Genomic DNA, 22,097 nt, shown 5'->3' on the forward strand with positions numbered 1-22,097 from the left:
TGTGGATTTTGGCAAAGGAGTTAAAACTATTCCTGTCAAAGATTCAAGATAGCATCCCAAATGGAGATTTACATTAACAAATTCAGTAAGGCAATTTAAGACTTCTGATGGCACGTCAAACAACAGATGTGATGGACAAATATCTAAATTACATGTTTTCTTTGAAAGCCTAATCAAGTATTTATTGACAGTTGTTAAAGAGACCCTCTCAAAAGCATCTCAAACTCTATCTGCAGGAACATATATTTGTGAATTGCTGGATAAAATTATTGCTGATTCTAAATTATCCAGACTAAAAGATTGTCTAATTTTCTTGACTTTATCCTGAAAAACTTTGTGTTAATCCCTCTGCCTTTGGTAGTAATCATTAATATATTATCAGTATTACTCAAACTCTCATATACTTTAAATAAAACTTTAGATGGATTATCTGGATTAGCAATATCACAGCCATAAAATTCTTGTTTTGCTTTTACAAACTGATACTTATATTCCTTTATTACTTTTCTACAACTAGCATAGTCTGAGCTATCCCTAATCTTTCTCCAGATACGTTCTAAATGCCTACAAGATCTCTTTTTTTAATCACCAGAGAATTACAAAAACCTCTACACATCTCCAAGGTCACTGAGGTCCTCCCAAGAAGATCCCTAACCACACCCTCTCCAAAAAAAAATATGCAATGATACCCTTCAGAGAGCCTTTTCTGGGGTAGCCCCCACACTTTGGAATGCACTTTCTGAAAAGCTTCACTTAACATAAGACTATCTCTACTTCAGGAAGCAGGTGAAATCTTGGTTTTTTACCCATGCCTTTAAAGCAAAAAGTAACTAACTTGCTAGCTACACACACACAAAGAGTGAATCTGGCTGTACATACTGTAGCAGGACATGTTTATCTACTCCTAACATAGCTGAGATAATACTCAACAACCTTTCTGACTTCACGTGCAACTTTTTAAAAAATATGTCTCCTTATTTTCTAGCTCCTGTTACTCATCTATCTGTATGTTCTGTCTTTGCTTATACTTTGTGTTATCTATTAAAATGTTTTATTGCTTACTTTGTTGACATTGTGATGTAGCATACTACGCCATACCTTGTATTATTATTTGAATATGATTCCTGCCGTAATTGCTATTGCCTATGTTTGATTTATTCTTACGGTACACTGCCTTGAGTGAGTTCCTTCAAAAAGGCAGTAAATGAATCCTAATAAATAAAATGCAAAAAAGTCACAGACTCTTAAAAAAATACATTGCACCATGCTAAACAAGTCAAATTTATCAGTGAGTCTCAGAAAGATGTTTCTTTAAAAATGATAATAAATGGAGACAGTGGGAAATTGATTTTGTTTGTTAATACTTTGCAAATGAGTTTTAAAAAATGAATTCCTTACCATTTAGCTGACAATCTGCAGTTGAGCAGCTTGACAAATTATAGTATCATACAGAGTGTACAGACTAGGAGATGGATTTCTAGGGGGTAACTCTGACACATGTGCAGGCTAAAGGTGGTTAGAGATGAAATGAAGGAATTAGGGAATATTATCATTGATCAAGAACTGTAGAAAAGACAACCAACTGCACCACTTGCCCTGAAAAATGATTAAAAACCGAGGGTCAACAGACACTTAACAGAAGATTATTCTTTCTCGAAACTGCAGCTGGCTGTAACCTAATTAAATGCACTGATTGTGATTACTGCATCATTAACTAATTGATGACTACATGGTTGGCTGCAGCACCGATCACTTTGAAGAGAATAAGTTCTCATACTGTTATTTTGTTTGTAGGTAATCTGCAGAAGAGAAATAGCTTAAATGTAATACATTTGATGAAGAAACCCTCAAAGGCCTATGTGCATGTGAAAGCACCCTTAATTTTGAATTGGTGTCCCCTTTGGTGGAGAGGGAATGCCCACTCTCTCTTCTTTCCAGCACTGTAGTGATTGACTGGACAACAAGCAGGGATTAAAGGGGAGAAGATTCAGATTTTAACCTCTGCTTCCACAGAGGCAGATAAGCATCAGTACTGGAACAAGCATCAGTGCTGTGGCCAAGCCTATTTTTAATTTTTTTTTTGTTACATTTGTACCCCGTACTTTCCCACTCATGGCAAGCTCTATGCGGCAGGCAATGGAGGGTTAAGTGACTTGCCCAGAGTCACAAGGAGCTGCCTGTGCCAGGAATCAAACTCAGTTCCTCAGGACCAAAGTCCACCACCCTAACCACTAGGCCACTCCTCCACACCACCTAAAATCAATTAATTTAAAATTTCAGGGCCATCCAATTGTTTTCTTATAACCTGGTCCCTCTAGGTCCAGTCACCATATCTGCTGATACTAGGATTGCCACCCAACTGGTATTTGCCTGGCCTGGCCAGTTTTCAAAGGTGGAGGATGGCAGCCACAAGGACAAACTGGTCAAAGCCAGTGCCAGTTTTCTATCAACCTTCACCCTCTGCCCTCCACCTCCCACCTCTTTCTGGTGCTGCTGCTGCTGCTGCTACTAAAACTCAGTGGGATTTATTTCCTTTGATTTATCTGCTACTTTCAATTTATTAATCACTCCATGCTTCTCCAAAGGCTCACTGACCTTCTGTATATGCCTCTAGTAGGGTTGGGCAACTTTAAAGTGTACATTTTGTAGCATTTCTTTTCTTGCTTGGGGGTTCTCCCAGGGATCATCATGGGAGATAGCACAAAATGAACATTTTCTGGACTTCCAACCCCCTGCAATCCAAGCCCCACTTCTGGCCCCACTCCTTATGGCTACCCCTTCATATACCTTCTCCCTGTGGGACACCCCCTCCCTAGGCCTACTTCAAACCCTAATCGTCCAATGGGGGATTGTTGGGGCAGGAGAAATGCCCATTCATTCCTGCTTATGGCTGCAGTTGTGAGACTAGGATGAAAGATTGTAGCACTAAAGATTGCCACTCCAAGTTAGGCACCATTTATATAGTGCCGGGATCTGCATCAAACTTTTAGGTGTAAGGATTTACACCAACTGAACAATGTTGTAAATCCCCCTATCTAAATTAGATATGGATCCCTCAAATTCTATACAGTGCACACATTTTTAGTGAACGCCCCTGACCCACCCACAACCATGCCCCCTTTCAGTGTTCCATATTGCAGATTGTGATGTGTTTGTAACCCTTTATATTCAACATTTGCACTTTGGATTTATTTTGGACTCCTGATGCAGTCAGCATAGCCAAAACACAGCCCGTGTCGAGTCCCTTGAGTGGAAATATGCTCTTCTTTATTAAAAAAATGACCTTTTTGAAGATCGTTTTGGCTGCATGCTGCTCTTTTGGCTATATCCACTGTTTGGTGGATGTTAGCTATTACTACAGAGACATGCTAACTGCTCAATGCACTTTACTGAAAGGGCCTCTAGTTCGATTTGCATGCATTAAAAATGTTTTGACCTAACACCTCTAAGATAGATATTCTTCAATCTCAAATTGTTTCTCAAGAAACTAATCTTAAAAACTTTGATGCCTCACTAACCCAAGTAAAAGAAACGGAGATTAAGTTGCTCCAGAATGCTGATGTAGTACATTGTAAATTAGAGAACTTGGAAAATGGGGCTAGATCATTGAACTTGAGACTTTTAAATTTTCCTTCTACAAAATATACCCCAATAAGAGAAATATTTCAGAAGTTTCTAAAAGAAGTACTCCATTATCCTGAAAATGCATTTCCTCCATTACAGAAGCTTTACTATTTGCCTACTCGAGAAACTAAACCAGCAAATGTTTCCTCTGAAAGTTTAGATGTATCTGCACTTCTTGAGAACTCACAAGATGCAGTAGACTTTAGGTCTACGTTATTGGTTAAATTTGTTTTTCTTCAAGATAAAGAGGCAGTAATAAGACTTTATTTAAGACAATCAATTCCAGTTCTTTTTATGGGAGAAAAGATCCAGATATTTCCAGATGTATCTAGAGTGACACAAGAAAGAAGGAGAGATTTCTATCTATGAGCCAAGAGACCTTGACTTTGGGAGCCAAATTCCAGCTAAGGTTCCCTTGTAAATGTGTGATTCAATTAGAGAATATGACATATCATGTTTTGATCCATTATAACTTTGTCCATTTATTGATGCAATAATCCTTAAATGACTGCAGAGATCTTACTGAATATTATATGTAGAAGTAATCGTTCTATCTAAAACACTATCCTTTTTTGATGTAATTTTGTTTTTCTTAATTAATAGCCTTATCCTCTTATAAGGTTTTGTGTATCAGTCTACCCCCTTTTTTGTGGACTACTGCATAACAATGAGAAGTTGGAAAGGGGAAATTGTTTCCCTTAGTATATTTTTTCCTTGGAAAATAATGGCATATTTCTTGACAATGTTCGCTTTGGAATTGTCTATAAAATTTATAAATAAATAATTAAAAAAAAATGTTTTGACACCTTAACAAACCAAACCACATGCTAATAAATGTATATCCCTATTCTTAAAAGAAAAATACATTCTGGTATCTTACAGAGATGAATGCTTTAACATTTTCAGTTTCTCAAAGTTAAAAAATCAATAGAGGAGAAAAGAGAAACAGTATACAATTCTTCATAAAACTATTTCCAAAATCAAAATAGCAGGCAGTATTTAAATATCCCACATTGTTTGTATATTATTGGATAGATTCTTGATAACTACTTTGTTCGGAACTTTAACAAATTTCTCCTGGGGAGGGGGGGGGGGGGGGGGTTATGCCAGTGACGCGAGAGTACCCTAAGCAATCCTACCATAATTTTCTTCCATTACACGGAAGTGAAGGACAGGGTTCTGAAGCCTTTTCCCCCTGAGGTATTTTTTGTACTCCATCAAACAATGTGGGGTATTTAAATACTGTCTGCTATTTTAACATTTTCAGTGCCATGATATAACGCATTATGTATCTCAAACAGAGAGAGAGAGAGTCTGAGTGTAGACACCTTAAAATATCTGACAGCTGACAGAATACTCTACCAATCCATGAAAGTGAGTTGTCCCGAGAAACTAGAGGAATTATTACCAGATGCCTGAAGAGTGTAGCCAGAGTATGGAAACATTTGTTTGTGCTAGGGATGTACATTTCTATTTTAATCTTTTTTATTGCTTATCATCCAGTGGTATGTTATGTTATTTCAACTGGCTGCAGATTGTTTGGGAGATAGTTCCTAGTGCTGGCTTTAAAATTCCCATTTCAATGCATATTAGTCTTGTTGACCTATTTTCTTCCATGAAAAATTTCAAGGGCTAAAATTCATTTGGCTTGTGAGATAAGAAATCAAAAAATGAAGGACCTTGGAGAAAATCTCCACGTTGAAGCTTTTCTGACAGTTTCTAGCAATAGTATATTCCATATTTTCTGGCTGTAAGTTTATGCCAAATGGTAGGGGGAAAAAAACTTAAACATCTTATTTTAAGATTATCATGATCCTACTGAAATGTAATTTGCTTTTCATGGGATTACATTTTGTTTAAACAAGATTAACAATTAATTAAATGTTATTAAGATAATTATCTTTCCCAGGAGTCAGATTTTCTTTCTTCAAGCAAAAATGTATTTGTTTTAGTCCCTTTTTAATTTATTTATAATGTCATTTTACAGAGTGTTGCTGAAGGTCAACTAAGCATACGCTCTGTAGAGAGGAAATGGGTTATACGATGAGGAAAAATCAGAAACAAAATATGGAGATGAAGTGAGCAGTTCTTAAATGATTTTTCCTTGGTAAACAGGTATTTATCCATGCAGAAGACCCTTTAACAAAATCAGTAGAGGCCTTCTCTGATCTGTGTGGAAGAGTGGTGCTGGGGGAAGGGCCAGGGTGGGATGGCTGAGATACTCCTGAGGATTTAATTTTGAAATTTCAGAGCAGTCTTGGGGAAGAATGGGCATTCCCGCTTTATCTAGCTAGTGCTTTAGAATTACTAAGCACTATGGTGTGAATTCTATATATGAGGCACAAAAAATCAGCTCCAAAAAAGCGCTATTCTATAAACCGCGCATAAAGGTAGGCATGATTTATAGAATAGCACTTATACCTGGGAATCGCTCCTAACTATAGGCGTGACCATTTGCATATGATGCAAATTGTCACACCTAAATTAGGCACATATCCCCATTATTCTATAATTACCCATGTAAATTTTCAAAATGTTCCCGTTCCACCCATGACCTTCTTATTTCTGTGGCCACTTTTTGAACTCACATGTAAAATTTAGGTGTGGATCCTGCACCCAAATTTATGTGCGTACATTTGAATGTAATCTAATTAGTGCCAATAATTGCTTGTTATCAAGCCAGTTATTGGCATTAATTAGCTTGTTATTCAATTAAATTGTGTGCATAAATATGTGCAAACAATTTTTAGCAATTCTTATCGAATTTGGGGGTAATTGGATAGCTCTAGATTTATATAGGAGAACTTAGGAGGGAATTCAACAAGCAGCATTAGAACTGCTGTGCGTGTATAAGGGAATTAAGGTGCGCTAAATGCTAAGAAGGCCAAATACTTATGGGCTTCTTAGCATTAGCGTCCATTAATCTCTTTAATGTACATTAAGGCCCTAATGCTGCTTGATGAATTCCCACCTTAGCACTAAATAGGAAACAGTAAGTGCTCCCACAATATTTTTGTTTGTTTTGATTTTTCATGTGCCAAGAATAAAAGAAAGTAGCCAAAGTTAATGTTGTGGTAAATCCTGGCTTAGTGCAAGGGAAAGTCCTTTGTTGAAAAGCAGTCAGTTCAGATTTCACCATGCCTTAATAAAAAGTTGTCACAATAACCATTTATGTTCCAGCACATAACTAGTTGAGTTGTCATTGTACGACATAATTGGTTATGTGCCAGAACATTATCTGAGCTGGCTCTGAACCTCTTGATATTGCATACGTTTATTTTTTCTGAAACGGATGCTTACACTGCACACACTATTTGCATAAATATCCATTTATCTTTTTGAGTTACTTATTCAGTGGGGTTATGTTTGTCTCTTATTAGAGGTTAGAAGGGTTTAATTATACTGCAAGTATAAATTTTGCAAAAATCCGTGGTGTGCTGGAGCCGGCTTACACTGGCTCGCGAGAGTTGGCTGTAAATGTTTCATTATTTTTGCAAGCCGGTTGTTGCTCCAGATCAGCAGGGGCAGGAATAGTCCTCCTACGTACACTTCTGCCCATGCACTCTCCACTCTCCGTCATAAATTTCAGCGGCAGTCTCACAAGATTGCTATGGGAACTCACAGCAGCCATTTTCAGTACAGAGAGTGGAGACTGCATGGGCAGGAGTGTAGGAAAATTGCTCCTGCCCCAGCTGACCACTGGACCACCACGTCTGTGTAAGGCAGGCTCTGGCAGTGGAGAGCGGGATGGAGTTTGGTTTTGGGTTAACATACTGCCTACTGCACGAGGGAGAGAAGAGGACAAGCTGCGTGGATGAGAAGACAAGAAGATGGATAAGCAGTAAAGAATATTATATGTTTTAATTTTATTTGTAAATTGGTTGCTGCCTGCGAATATCATTTGTACCAATAGAATGTATAATATAGTTATGTACATATCCTAAGGGGTTTGTTTTTTTTTGGGGGGGGGGGAAGAGAGGGCTCCTTTTACTAAGTGGAGGTAAGCAGAAAACGGACTTACCACTCACTATACAGGAAGTACCGCCAGGCTACCACAGCAGCCCAGCGGTACTTCTTACCCCTAGCGCACCATCATTTCCGGCACACAAAAATGTATTTACTTTTCTAGTGCCAGAGTGTACCCTGCAGTAATTGAGTAGTGCCATGTGCTGCCTGGTTACCTCCGGGTTAATGAGGGAGCTCTTACTGTCATCTTAATTGGTGGCGGTAAGGACCCCTCCTTCAAAAAATGGCAGTGTGGCAAGTGCTTTACTTGCCACACAGGCATTTCCTGTAGGAAAGCGAGACTTCCCTTTTACCAGCTGCAGTAAAAGGGGGGCCTCTGTGATCGTGTGAAACACGTGCCGATACCACTACCGGCCCCCTTTTGCCGCAGCTTGGTAAAAGGGGCCCAGAGCCTATTGTTAAACATTTACCAGCACACCACTGGCTAAAATGTACATCTTTCTAGGGGGTTCACAAACATTTTCTCAGCACAATATTTTTTGGACTCCAGATCCAGATGTGGCCTTGAGTCAAAGTTCAGGGAGTCCTCCTTGTGGTTTTCTTGGCATCACACAGGAGTTGTCATTGCCGTCTCCTGAGGCATGAAAAATCAAGGGAGAAGATGCACTAAACTTACTGGGCCAGCAACGTGCTTTTTTGACCAGTTTCGGTGGTTTAGCAAGCATGTTATTCAGCGGGAGATGCACAGAGGGGTTTTGCGAGCTTTTTAACGTTCACGGCAGCAGACAATGGAAGCAGTATGCTAATACATTAAAATGAGCTGATTACCATTCAAATGTGCATTCCAAACAATGCACAGAAAGGCCCACCTACCTTTCCAGAGGGGGATATTTTAGTGGGAGGTCAGGAGATGTCGTAGCATAATGGTGGCTCCTGGATCTCACCACTGCAGACGCCTGGGATTTCCTGAATGTTGTAGAGCTTTGTTCCTATTTCTTCTCAGTAGCTCTGAGGGCCCATCATGTGGCAAGTGAAGGGGAATGTGTGATCACCCAGAACAAAAAAAAAAAGGGCTGCAGTACGTTCTGGAGCACTCCAGCCATTGGATTGGAATTGTTTTGAAAGCCTCGGGAGGACAGGAGCTGTAGCGAAGGTAGCTTCCTGGTAGAGCAATGTTTTCAGTGAAATGGAGTGGTCCCCTTGAGCTCGATGTGCTGCTCCAGCCAACCAGAGCAATACTATCTCTCCCTCTCCCTCCCTGGGCAGAGCATCTGCTCTATGATCTGATCTAGCTCCCCGACCATCAGCTCGCAGATCCTGGCTCGAAAGAGACATAAAGTGAGTTGCCTTTCTTCCCCAGACAGCCTGTGCAGCTTGTTTTCATGTGATCCCTTCTGCACAGATCATAGGAGGCGCTGGGATCGCATCAATCACAGCCTGTCTAGGTGACTGGTGCTAACTGCAGTAGAAATGAAGTTCCTTCCTTGCATGTCCCCCCTCTTTAAACCCATATATTGCATGCATCCTTGGCTGGCATAGCATTTCCACAGCTTTCATACATACACAGCATGGGGGTGGGTTGTCTTTTCTCTCTATAACCAGGGCATGCACAGAACAGCCACACTTACTGATTGACTATTCTACGTATGCCCTGGTGCTCTTCCTACCGAGTTGCACGGTAAAAGTCCATGCAGCTCATTTGCATGCGATTTGTTTTGAGCACTTCTCACTGTTTCTACCTCAATAATTTTTACCGAGGTGGAAATAGTAAGCGGGTGTTACAGGGGACATTTGTGTATCGGTCTCTAAGTGACTTGCCCAAGGCCACAAGTTGCTGCTGTGGGATATGAATCTGGGTTTTTCAGTTGCAGCCCACTGCTCTAACCATTAGGTTACTTCTTTGCTCTTTTCTGGTCTAGTGTGGGCCAAATAATTCTTAGGATCTCTTTGTGATAAAATACAATTCCTAGATCCAATATCTATAGGGCCTTGAAGGGTAGGACAATAATTTTGTGGTATCAAAGAAAAAGCCCTGGAATTATGGAAAGCATGAATTTTGTTAAAAAAAATATAGAGCACTAAATCTTATTAAGTAATACTCAATCATTTCAATATAGTCAATCTTTGGGCTGATTTAAAAGTTGAAAATGTTAATTTGAACTTGCTTCATTCTGTCAACCTGAAATAGATTGCCACAATGTTCTAGAAAATGAAATGTCAGTAATATTAATTATTATAATTTCATCTACACCATACCAGCATGCATTGTATAAGTGTGTCCTGAAAACATATATTCTATTCTGCTTCAAAGCAAATACTATGGGGCCCTTTTGCAAAGCTGTGCTAAAATGTGGCCTGCACTATTTTTAGCATGTGGGTTTCCTACATGCTGAGGCCACTTTTAGTGTGGCTGTAAAATGGCCACAATTTCTTTTTTTTTCCATGAATGGCCATGCACTCATTTCCCAATTAGTGCATGGCCATTACTGTGTGAACCCTTACTGATACCTACTTTGTAGGCAGAAAGGGCTCATATGATAACCCAGTGCTAATCAGCAGTGTGCAGTGATTTGCCTGTGCTAATCGATTAGTGTAAGGCTCACCTACTCTCAGCCAAACACTTCCCCCCATGCTATTACTGCAGGATGCCTGAGCATGTCCCACAGTAGTGCCTTTTAGCATGCGGTAAGCAAGTGTTACTGCTTACCGCCACTTATTAATTTATTTGTTGCATTTGTATCCCACATTTTCCCACATTTTTGCAGGCTCAATGTGGCTTACAGTATGCCGTAGTGGCGATTGCCATTTCCGGAATTGGGTTTTTTGGGTGGGAGGGGGTTGGTGACCACTGGGGGAGTAAGGGGGGTGATCCCCGATTCCCTCCGGTGGTCATATGGTCAATTGGGGCACTTTTTGACACTTGGTCCTAAAAATAAATGGACCAAGTGAAGCCGGCAAAATGCTCGTCAGAGCCGGCCATCTTTTTTACATTATCGGGCGAAGCCGGCCATCTCGTAACCACATCCCATCCCACCCCCATCCCGCCTTCGCTACCCTGCCGAAATGCCTCTTTGAAGTTTGGCCGGCTCCGCAACAGAACGCAGTTGGCGCCGGCCAAAATCGGCTTTCGATATACCAATATGGCCGGGTTCAGAAGATGGCCGGCCATCTCCCGATTTGTGTCGGAAGATGGCCGGTGATCTCTTTCGAAAATAAGCTGGAGAGTGAATTATAGATTAAATTAGATATCAGTTCATTTCAGCGTGAGAAATAAGGTGGTGGTGAATTAACGTTCCTTAGTGACAAAGTTACTGAAGCAGTCAGGTATCGAGAGTTCGTTTTTGCCTAGTTCTGGAAGAGTTTCATTGTCTGGTATTTAGGATGGATCATTGTGGTATGCCTTTTTGAACAGGTTGGTTTTTAGCAATTTTCGGAAGATTGTTAGGTCGTGCGTTGTTTTTATGGCATTTGGTAATGCATTCCATACTTGCGTGCTAATGTAGGAAAAGATGGATGCGTATGTTGATTATATTTATATATTATATTTATATTATACTTAGCAAAAAGGGCTGTAAAATATTTTACTGGTTCTTTTGCCTCCCTCTTCAAAGCAGTCAGGATATAGCTAATGCAACAAAGAAAAGAGTCCAACAGTAACACAGATCCTTTGGGAAACCTGGGAATCATCAAAATTGCAACAGATCAAAGCTGCCAGATTATTCATTTCAAATACATCTCCATATAGTACTGTATGCCCAGCTGTTATTTAAGAAAAGTGACATTATTATCTTACTGATTGACAGCTTGACATATTATTCCCTTGGCTGCCCACAAACACAGCAATTAATTCTAATATTGCATGGAAAACATGCTCTAATAATATACAGTAGAATTAAAGTGGAATGAACTCAGCAAGCATTTTGTTTTGCCTTGTTTTACCTGTGTTGTAAAGATCTTACACTATAGAGTTATGCTTCTACAGATGTATGTGTGAGAGTGAATTTTATAGCCTATAGTGTCAGGAAATGTTCCAGTAACAAAATTATTGTTTGAAGGAAAGAGATTATCTGATGGTTTGACTAAAAATAAATCACACATAAAGGAATCAATTCTATAAATGGCACCCAAAAATGCGTGCCAAGCATTACTCTATAAATGACGCGCAAAATTTGGCACCATTTATAGAATTGCAGTTAGCACCGTGATCTGCACCAATTTTGGGCATGGTGATTTACACTAACCGAAGTCTAGTGTAAGCCCAGGTCTAAATTAGTCGCTGATCCCCCAAATTCTATGACACTGCATGTAAATCCTAGAAATGCCCATGATCTACCCATGCCTCTCCCATGGCCATACCCCCTTTTTGGATCCACATGAAAATATTTACATGCACATCTTTATAGAACTGCGACTATAAAGATGTGCACATAAATTCCAATTATTTGCAATTAGCGCTAATTGAATGCTAGCACCCAGTTATTGGTGCTAAATTGATTCATTAAGCAATTAACTTGCACGTACAATTTGGGCACACGCCCAAATTTGCACACGCAATTTTGACCAAGTTAGTCCAATTCTTAAAGGAGAATGTCATGATCCATTCATTCTTTCCTCTTACTGTCTAGTTTCCAATCTTGTTTTTGCCTCAACATTAACAGAAAAACGTTTTTCACAGCTGACTCAATGCATTGAAACGTCTAACATTCTCCACCCATGTCTAGTGAAGGGCACAGCACGGAAACAGTGGTCACTTCACTCATCAACAACCTGCACACTATTTTTTGAATCTGGAAAAGCTGCCCTCATGATACCTTTAGATTTGAATGCAACATTTGATTTTATACACCTGACCTCTTAACTCAGTAGGCTTTCTGAAATGGGCATAGCAGGTAATATTTTTTGATGGGGTACTTGGGGGTACTGAGTACCGGCACCTTTTCTATTGTGTGCTGAAATTAGCCCAGGGTTCCCCAAGTTTTAATGAAGAGCTCAGACTCTACACACCAATTCCGCCTTGTCATAGATTCTGTGACTGGTGCAGGGGTCCTGGCTATTGTGGGGTGAGTCCCTTAGTGATCACCTATCCCTGAGGGTGTCCTGACATTTGAGTACCGGCACCTTTTTTGCTAGAAGAACACACTGGCATAGGACACACCTTCTCAGTCACACTTCCATCTTTCAGATCTACGTTTTCTCTTGACTGGGGGGGTGGGGGGGGGGGTTCCTCAGGGTTCATTCATTTCAACTATTCGTTTTAAACATCTTTCTAAGTCACCTTGCTACATTGATTTAAGACCACTGATTAGTACCTATATCTGTGTAGACGATACTTGCTTATCTCTTCTCACATCCTGATAATCCTGATGATGATGATGATAAAGCATTATTTGCTATAAAGAAGTCAAGTGTTTCAGGCAAAGATTCTCTTGATCAATACCTGCAGACCCAATTAGATGACATCAGCACTTTTGCAGCCTGGCCTGATTTGAAGGAACTTTTTATCAGACTGAACACTCCAATTCCTGCTAGTGCAGCGGTTGAATGTCTTTTTTGCTGTGCTGGTTTAATAATGACTCACAAAGTGCACACGCATGAGGGACGGTCATTTTCAGAATTAGTGTGCTAAAAGCAAACAGGTGGATTCAATCATAGAGGATAAAAATGCTAACAGTAGTTGTATTCATTCATCATCTTGACATTCCAGCAAGTATTGCCTCTTGGATTACAGAAAGTTTGTGTAGACAGGTGTGTGCCAACTTATGGTCCGCTGGGGTAAAGGCTTGAGAGAGGGTCAGATGAGCAAGAGAGACTGGGTAAAGGCTGAGGAGGGGTTACATGAGTGAGAGAGGACTGAGTAAAAGCTAGTAGGAGGGTTTACATAAGTAATGGGTAAGGCTGAGGGAGGTTGCATGAGTGAAAGAGACTGGGTGAAGGCTCTGTGAGGGTACACAAGTGAGAGTGAGGCTGGGTGAAAGCTGGGGAGGGAATGATACACTGTCATATTTGCCACTATTTGACAAAATGTGCAAAATACAAATTTACTGTGTTCACTGTTGTGATACAAATGCCATTAGCAGACATCATATTTAATTAACAAACAAACAAACTGTAGGATACAGTCATGTGTCCAATGGTAGTTTGGGAATTGGCGTGCGCTTTCCATGTGCTAAACAATAGATGTTATTTTATAGCGCATAGGGCATGTTTGGAGTCAGAGAGTAGGCATTCCTTGTGCTAATCGGTTTGTGTGTGGGCATTGGCGTGTACAGACTGATTAACGCAGGATTAGCATAGGAACCCCTACTGCCCACAAAATAGAAGGCGGTAAAGGCTCCTGTACTAATGGCCTCATGCTAATCGGGACATTAGTGCATGGCCATTAATGGAAAAAGAGAAATTCTGGCCATTTTATAGCCTTGCCAAAATTGGCCTCAGCACATGGGAAACCCAAATGCTAAAAATAGCGCAGGCCACTTTTTAGTGCACCTTAGTAAAAGGGCCCCATGGAGTCATGAGTAATATAAGGAAATATTTCATTATAGGAAGGATAATGCTGGGGTTATCAACCCAGTCCCTGGGCTAGCCCACTTCAGGATATCTATAAGGAATATAAATAGATTTGTGTACACAGTCTCTTTTGAATGCAAATCTATCTCATGCATATTCATTGTGGATATCCTTTAAACCTAACTAGCTAGGTGTGTACTGAGGACTGGATTGAGATCCTAATGATGGAACAACTTCCCAGTGAAAGAATGGCACAATCATAGAGGATCTCTGAGAGGAAGGTGTTATAGTGCTTAATAGTCGTTATGGATGAGCAGACATCATTTTCTGTTTCTATGGGCCCCTTTTAATCCTAGGCTCAGTTACAGAGAGTGCATGCTAACTTCATTAGTGTGTGCTAGGTATTTGTAAAAGATGCCCAATGTAGTAGGACATAAACCCATAAACAAAGTAAATATACAATATTATATATATTTTAGTAATTTAAAACAAATTTGAAGTATTAAACTTACCAATCAAACAGGTCTGAATCAATTACACTGTGTGATAAATTTCCCACTCAGTCCCACGAATTTCAGAATGATTTTCATTTTGAAATTCGTGGGGCGGAGTGGGAAATTCACCACACAGTGTAATTTATTCAGACCTGTTTGATTGGTATTGTATAGTAGTAATTTGAATCCTCCTCTTTCTTATTTTGAAGTATTAAACTTATAAATTGGACCACATATACTCTGTTTTAGAATTACATTTTTGTTATTTCCTATCTGCTAGATATATTAATTTTTTCAATGACTAGGACTTTACAATTTAAAAAACAATGAATAGAATATAGCCCCCAGTTGCATCTCAAAATTTCATTACAAAGAAGTTTGTCAAGCATATGGAAATAAAAATCCAATGAATATTACCTTAATAACTAAATCAAATTTCTGGTGTATGTCCCTGTTTATTGGCTTTAGAAGTGTAAGTACAGCAGTAGTACGATTCATACGGAAATATTCCGGGTAATCCTCAGGAATCCCTGCAAAAAGACAGTCAGGTTTGAATATACAATTGTGATGTTAAAAATACTGTTCACTAAATTAGCTCATAAAATAATATGTTTTTTGATAAAATATATCAGAATGATCTTGAATATTAGAGTATAACCAAATCTTATTTGGATACCAACAAGAAAATATTTTTATTATATTAATGTTACATTTTTTTGTTACTTGTATGGATATTTTACATAATTCAATCAGCAGCTAAACAAAATCACCATGATTTTTTTTCTTCTTCTAAGTTTTATTTGCATTTTTTGTGAAGTGAGTGACAATTCAGCTTTCTAAATTTCCTTCTATTAACTAGTATCAACACATTCAATCTGAGGAGGAGGGGTAAATGTGCTTGGAGGCTTGCCAATGGAGGTAGGAGTGTCATTGAAAATATTGGGTAGTGGTAAGATTTTCAGTGTGGGCAGGGCTTCATTTTTTATACTTTGGGCATTCCAGATAAATTGTGGCTATATTTCCAGGAAGCATTAGCACTGGTGAATTTAAATGTTAGGTGTGTGATGGGAAGGGGGTGGGGGGGTGGGGTTTGCTTGGAGCTCAGCACTTGAACAACTGTAAGCAGGAGATGAAAGTACTGAGAGCATCGTGACAACAACCATGCTGGGTCAGCTCAAAGGTCCATCAAGCTCAGTACATGATACTATACTGGGGGTTGCAGTGGAAGCAGAACTGGTGGTCTAGCAGCAAATTAAGGTGATATTGCTTGAATTTGACAATTAGGCTGACGTCTTTAGGTGAACACTTGCCCTTCCTCAGATGACTGTTAGAATCCCACTCTCCACAGAAAACTATGGGGCCCTTTTACCAAGCCACAGTAAAAAGTGGCCTGCGGTAGTGTGGACGTGTGGCATTACCACACACCAAGGTCACTCTTTACCACAACAGGAAAAATCCTATTTTCAAATTGAGGTCCTTAATTGTGCACTAATTTTCCAATTGGTGCATGGCCATTTACTGCCTGAGCCCTTACTGCCACTCATTTAGTAGGTTGTAAGGTCTCATATGCTACTTCTGCGGAAACTGGGCAGCACACGGTGATGACCATGTGCTGCCCGATTACCTCCAGGAACACCTACTCCCTGCCCTCTACACTAGAAAATGAAAATTATTTTCTAGAATGGAAAATGGTAAGCGTAAAAAGCAGAACTATTGCAGGACGCCTGGGCACGCCCGGCAGTAATGCTGTTTTCCTTTGCACTCCCGTAAAGTAGCCCTACCGCCTTCTTCTAAAAGGGCTCCTATATAGAATATATTATATATCTTTATCTTTCCAACACGTATTTAAACCCACAAATCAGCCTCTTTTAGACACTGTGCAAACCTGATGACAATGTCCAACATTTTTGGCTTCTATAGAACTTGCTTGTCGTTCATTCAGGTGAAGTTCCAACTTCTACCTAATGTTTGACAGTGTTTCAAATATAGGCATGTGCATTTATTAGTGTGAATGTGATTCATTAGCGCATCTTAAAACGTTTACAAGTAAATACTGAAACGTGGCAGGAAGTGGGTTTTTGGTTGTTGTTGTTAAAACTGGCTACTGCAGCTAGAAAAATCCAAGTTATAGAATATGGACAGTTGCATGCATCACTTCATTGTTTAAGAAGCTGCTCATTGGCATTATCCAATAATTGGCTATTATTGCTATTAACGTTAATTGTCACAAATTAGCAGTTACGTAGCTAACAACCCTTAGTCGATATTCTACATGATGAGTACAAAATGCGTAGTGAACAGTTGCAAGGGGGTGTGGACCTAGGAGGAGCATGGGTGGGTCAGGGATGTGCCTAGTACTTATGTGCACGTCATATAGAAAACTAGCATTTACCCATCTAAGTGTCTATATTTAGGCACACACATTTATACCAACCATTGAGCGAGCATTAGTGCTCATACCTAATGTTAAGCACATCAATGTGGACTTTTGATGTGGGCTTAAAAAATACAATCACATCACCCCATTATTTCTTCAGTCACTGTGGCTTCCTTTGCTCTTTCATTCCTGGTTTAAGATCTTGGTTTTGACTCTCAAGGCTTTGCATGTTGGTTCCTCTTCTTACATCTCCTCTGTAGTTATCACTTGTACTCCAGCTCGTTCCCTTCATTCCCCTGATGCCCACTTTTTTGATGTCCCATCCCCTAAATTAGCTCATTATGAATCCACTCGCTCTTCTAATCTCTTCTTCCTGGCACCTAGTCTTTGGAACAATCTTCCTCCTTTTATTAGGTCTGAGCTTTTGCCGCCCAGTTTCAAGTCTCTATTAAAGAGTTTGTTCTTTAAACTGGCTTTTAATCTGCTACTAAAATGATTTTACTCGGGAGCCACATGGAGACACAGTCCACATATTATTAAAGTAAACTTTTTTTGCTCTCGTGTATGTGTCTGTTTGATTGAGTGCTTTACTATCATATTGTAGTTCATTTTCTATTATATAGATTTTTGGAGGAATTCTATATATGGTGCCTTAAAAATCAGCGCTGTAAAATGTATAGCTTATAGAATAAGCTAGCGTGCCATTTTTGCAACTAAAATTTAGGCACACCCATTTAGACCACCTAAAACCAGACCTAAATACCTGAACCTAAGTTAGGCGTAGATCAGGTGTATTCCATAATAGTGTGCATAGCTTTTTAAAACACTCAAAACCTGCCTGTTAAATGCTCATGGCCATGCTCCCTTTTCAACTGTATGCATTAGAATTTTCATGCACCATGCTATAGAATATACTTAAAACGTTGTGTGCATTAATTCTAATTAAAGCCAATTAGTGCCGCTCATTGGTTGTTAAGTACCAATCATCTGCACTGATTGGCTTATTAATCAATTAAGTTGTACATGCATCTTGGCCATGTGCTCAAATTAGCGTGCACAACTTAAGGCACCATATATCCAATTTGAGTGTTTATGTCCACCACTTTGACCATGTTTTTGTAAAGGTGGTATACTAAGTCTGGAATAAACATAAACATATTCTATAATGGCAATTGCATGTGAAATTGTAGATGGAATTTGCGCACATATCTATAAAGAATTATCCTCATAGAGGTAAATTCTGAGAAGGTTGTCAAAATTTGGGCACCAGGATAGTGCGCGCTAAGTACAAATTCTATAATAGCAGTTTTGTTCATAATTACAAAAGTACATAAGTATTGACATACTGGGACAGACCAAAGGTCCATCAAGCCCAGCATCCTGTTTCCAACAGTGGCCAATCCAGGTCACAAATACCTGGCAAGATCCAAAAAAGTACAAAACACTTTTTCCAGCTCAATGGCTGGTTCAATGACAGATTCTATAGCTCTTGTGTGTAATTGCCTGACATTCTACAGACCTGCCCATACCCCTCCTAGGTCTACACCCCTCATGAAGTTGAGTGCTCTGGAATTAAAGCACACAACTTGTAGAATAGCAACTATGACATTCATTTTAGAAAATGTTTGGCAAAGGATAATCTGAGGCATGAGGGTTTAAAGATATCCCCCCCCTGATATTCAGCTGGCAGCGGTCAGCATTTTTTAAAATGCTGATCATTGCCGGCTAACTTATCCCCCAATATTCAGTGCCCGACCATGGCTGGGTACTGGCACTGAATATTGGAGATTTGGGGGGGGGGGGCAGGCTGGGTGCCTGGCACTTATGTAGGACCCAGCCCTGGCTGAATATTGGGCCGGCTGGCCTGCATAACTTTTTTTAAGAATGTATTTTTATTTTTTTATTAAACCCCTGAGCCCCTTCAAGCCCCCCGCCAATGTCCCCTTCTTTCCCTCCCCCATCCCAGCTCACATCAAGACTTTCTGCCCCCAGAAGTCCTACCGCCCCCCCAGCTCAGCAGGCAGGCCCTCCCTCCAGACCTATCTGTATCCCTGGTGGTCCAGCGGGGTCATTGGGGGCAGGAGTGCAGCCCCCTTGTTCCTGCCCCTTGAAGTGCCAGTCTAAAATGATTCCTACAACCTGTAGAACCACTAGCTATCGCAAGAGATCATGGCACCCATTTTAGATTGGTGCTACAAGAGGCATGAGCAGTGACCTTATTTAGGACAGCTCTTGAGTTGTCCTAAATGAAGCCCCTTAGCTATGCAGGTACTGGCACTGAATACTGCCGGCACCCGCATAACCTGGTGCTCCCACCAGTGCTGCCCCAGCAACACCCCTGACCTGCCCACTTTTTGTTTGGGCAATCTCAGCGGATATTCAGCGGCACTGTCCAGTTAAGTGCCACTGAAAATCCTCAGTTAGGTGGCGGAAAGCTATTTAAACGGGCAAGAGAGGCTCCTGCCCATTTAAATCGCTTTGAATATCGGCCTCGAGGATATTTGGCTGATGGAGATGACTCCAGGATAGACCTGGTTCTTTCGAAGAATTGGCATGTAATCAGTTCTGTAGCAGGAGTGGGAAATGGGTCAGTCTGGCAGTCAGGCGGTAATGCCTGAAGTTTATACAAGCTGGATCATTTAGTGCAGAAACTGGAAATATAGCACCAACTGTGGGGGGAACATCAGGGGGAAGTGAGAACTTTTGCTTCCATTTTAACTCTGGTTAATGTGTGCAGCAGCCTTGTCAAATTAAACATAAATGTTCCAGCTGTGGAGTTACACACTAAGAATTATCACCCAGGAGAAGGATCTGGGTGTCATCCTTGATGTTACATTGAAATTCTCTGTTCAGTGTGCAGAGGCAGCCAAGAATGCAAACAGAATGTTAGGAATTATTAAGAAAAGAATGGAGAATAAAACAGAGAAAATCATAATGCCTCTATATCACTCCATGGTGTGAATGCACCTCAAATATTATGTGCAATTCTGGTCACCGCATCTCAAAAGGGATAAAATTGAATTTTAAAATGAACAGAGTAGGGCACACAAATTGATAGGGGATGAAATGATTTTCCAATAAGGAAAGACTAAAGAGGTTAGACACTCTTCAGCTTAGAAAAAAGAAGGCTGAGGACAGATATGATAGAGGTCTATAAAACAATGAGAGGAGTGGAGCGGGTAGACATGAATCACTTGTTTACTCTGTCCAAAAGTACAAGGACTAGGGGGAACACAATGAAGTTACCAGGTAGTACATGTATAACAAATCAGAGAAAATATTTAACTCAACAAATAGGCTCACTTTACAGCTCCTTTTACTAAGCTGCAGTAAAAATGAACTTTAGCGCACCCTTATGTGGGTTTTTCCCACGTGCTAAGGTTATTTTTACCACAGCCAGAAAATGGCCGAGTTCCTATTTTTTCTATTAATGACATGCGCTAATGTTTCCATTACTGAGGAAGCACTTTCAATTACTGAGGAAGCACTTACCCAACACCTATTTTGTAGACAGTAAGGGTTCATACGGTAATCCTGCGCTAACCAGTTTGTATGCGGTAATGCTGGCACGCTGATTAGCACAGGAATGCCTACTCTCCACCCCGGACATACCTCTTCCACTAAATATAAAAAAAAAAAAAAACCCATCCTTTTAGCATGGAGGTATCAAGCACAGATTTGTAACTTACTGCAGGATGCCTGAGCACAGCCTGTGGTCCATTTTAAGCTGTGTAAACGTGTGATAGTACTTACCATAGCTTAATAAAAGAACCCTTTAGCGAGTCTTAACAGCAAATATTAAAACACACTGAGTGCAAAAGCTATACAATAATTGTTGGGAACGTGCCCAGCATGTCCTCAGCAATTACTGTTCTGAAAACTGAACTGGTGCACGTAAACCTGGTTGCAATTAATGTGAATGCACTTACCATATATTGAGGCGGCACTAAGAGAACCTGTGCTAACTGCAAAAGTGACAGCACATGGTAAGAATAGCATGTTAACTGCAGTATGTAGTCCATGCTCATTCTGTACCCATGACTCACCTAGTTCCCGCCGCTTAACCCAACATGCTGTTAATATGCAAATTAGCATGCATAAACAACCATGCCACCATGGGAACAGTTGGCATGTTTGTGTGGAAGTGGTTAACACATGCTAATATGCGTGTTAACTGCTTTATTCACTTTTGTAAAAGATCCACATAATTAAACTGCAATTTATTTTTGAAGAATGTGGTAAAAGCTTTTAGCATAGCAGGGTTTAAGAAACGTTTGGACAAGCTCCTGGAAGAAAAGTCCATAAACTATTATTAAGGTCAACAAAAAAAAGAAAACACTGCTTATTCCTGGGATAGCATTTTTAGCGACTGTGTATATCAGCGTATCATGTGCCTCACACGTCTGCAATTGTAATCATAGACTACCTCCAGCCAGCCAGTAGTTTCGTATTATGTTTAGACTTTTAATTGAAACGTACTGCTGTCTCAAAAACTTAACATTATTGCACACATAAAAAGCAAATAATGCACCAATTCAACTTAAGGGCTCCGGATTTTTAAGTGTTGTCTTCAGTAATGAAAGTTCAACAATTTGAATCCCAAATTTATGGAGCCCTTATGGGCAACTCCGTAGTTGTGGTAAGCCCGACAGGACCCTGTTTCGCGGTCTCAAGCTTTGTCAAGGGCAAAAACCTCTGTAAAACGGAGAAAGCATATTTAGTTAAAAACATCCAACTTAGCATAACTTATTTGCTAGAAAATACAGGCGTATGGACTTACAGCAACAGTGACTTCTATCTGAATCGCCAAACTAAAAATGGCGTTGGCGTTCATATTATATCTGTCATAAGCTCCACCTATCGACGCTATGTCTCAAACAGCTGATCCGTGTAGCGGAAGGAATTTAAAGAGACAGGTCTAGTAAAAATAAGCATTTATACCTTGCAGTTCTAGCTTGGTCAAAAAAATATATCAAACCCCATACTGTTCCTTTTGGACCACCATCTCTTAATGTTCCATCCTGAACCACTGATCATTGTGGCGAATATAATTAAAAGAAACAATTCCAATGGAGATGAGCATTCAAGCCTTGTGGTTCCAGTGTGTTCAGATTAAAAATCCATTGTGT

The 22,097-nt window shown here is 40.0% G+C and overlaps 1 protein-coding gene across 1 annotated transcript in view; it reads right to left on the reverse strand.

Annotated features, from left to right (window-relative positions):
* The window catches only part of PCDH15 (protocadherin related 15), a 1,022,916-nt gene that overhangs the window by 589,037 nt on the left and 411,782 nt on the right, over nucleotides 1-22,097 (reverse strand). The window contains 1 exon segment of the mRNA XM_030204966.1: nucleotides 15,009-15,121. Coding sequence (XP_030060826.1) covers nucleotides 15,009-15,121 — 113 coding nt within the window.

The sequence above is a fragment of the Microcaecilia unicolor genome, chromosome 5, assembly GCF_901765095.1.
Source record: "Microcaecilia unicolor chromosome 5, aMicUni1.1, whole genome shotgun sequence".
Classification (NCBI taxonomy): domain Eukaryota; kingdom Metazoa; phylum Chordata; class Amphibia; order Gymnophiona; family Siphonopidae; genus Microcaecilia; species Microcaecilia unicolor.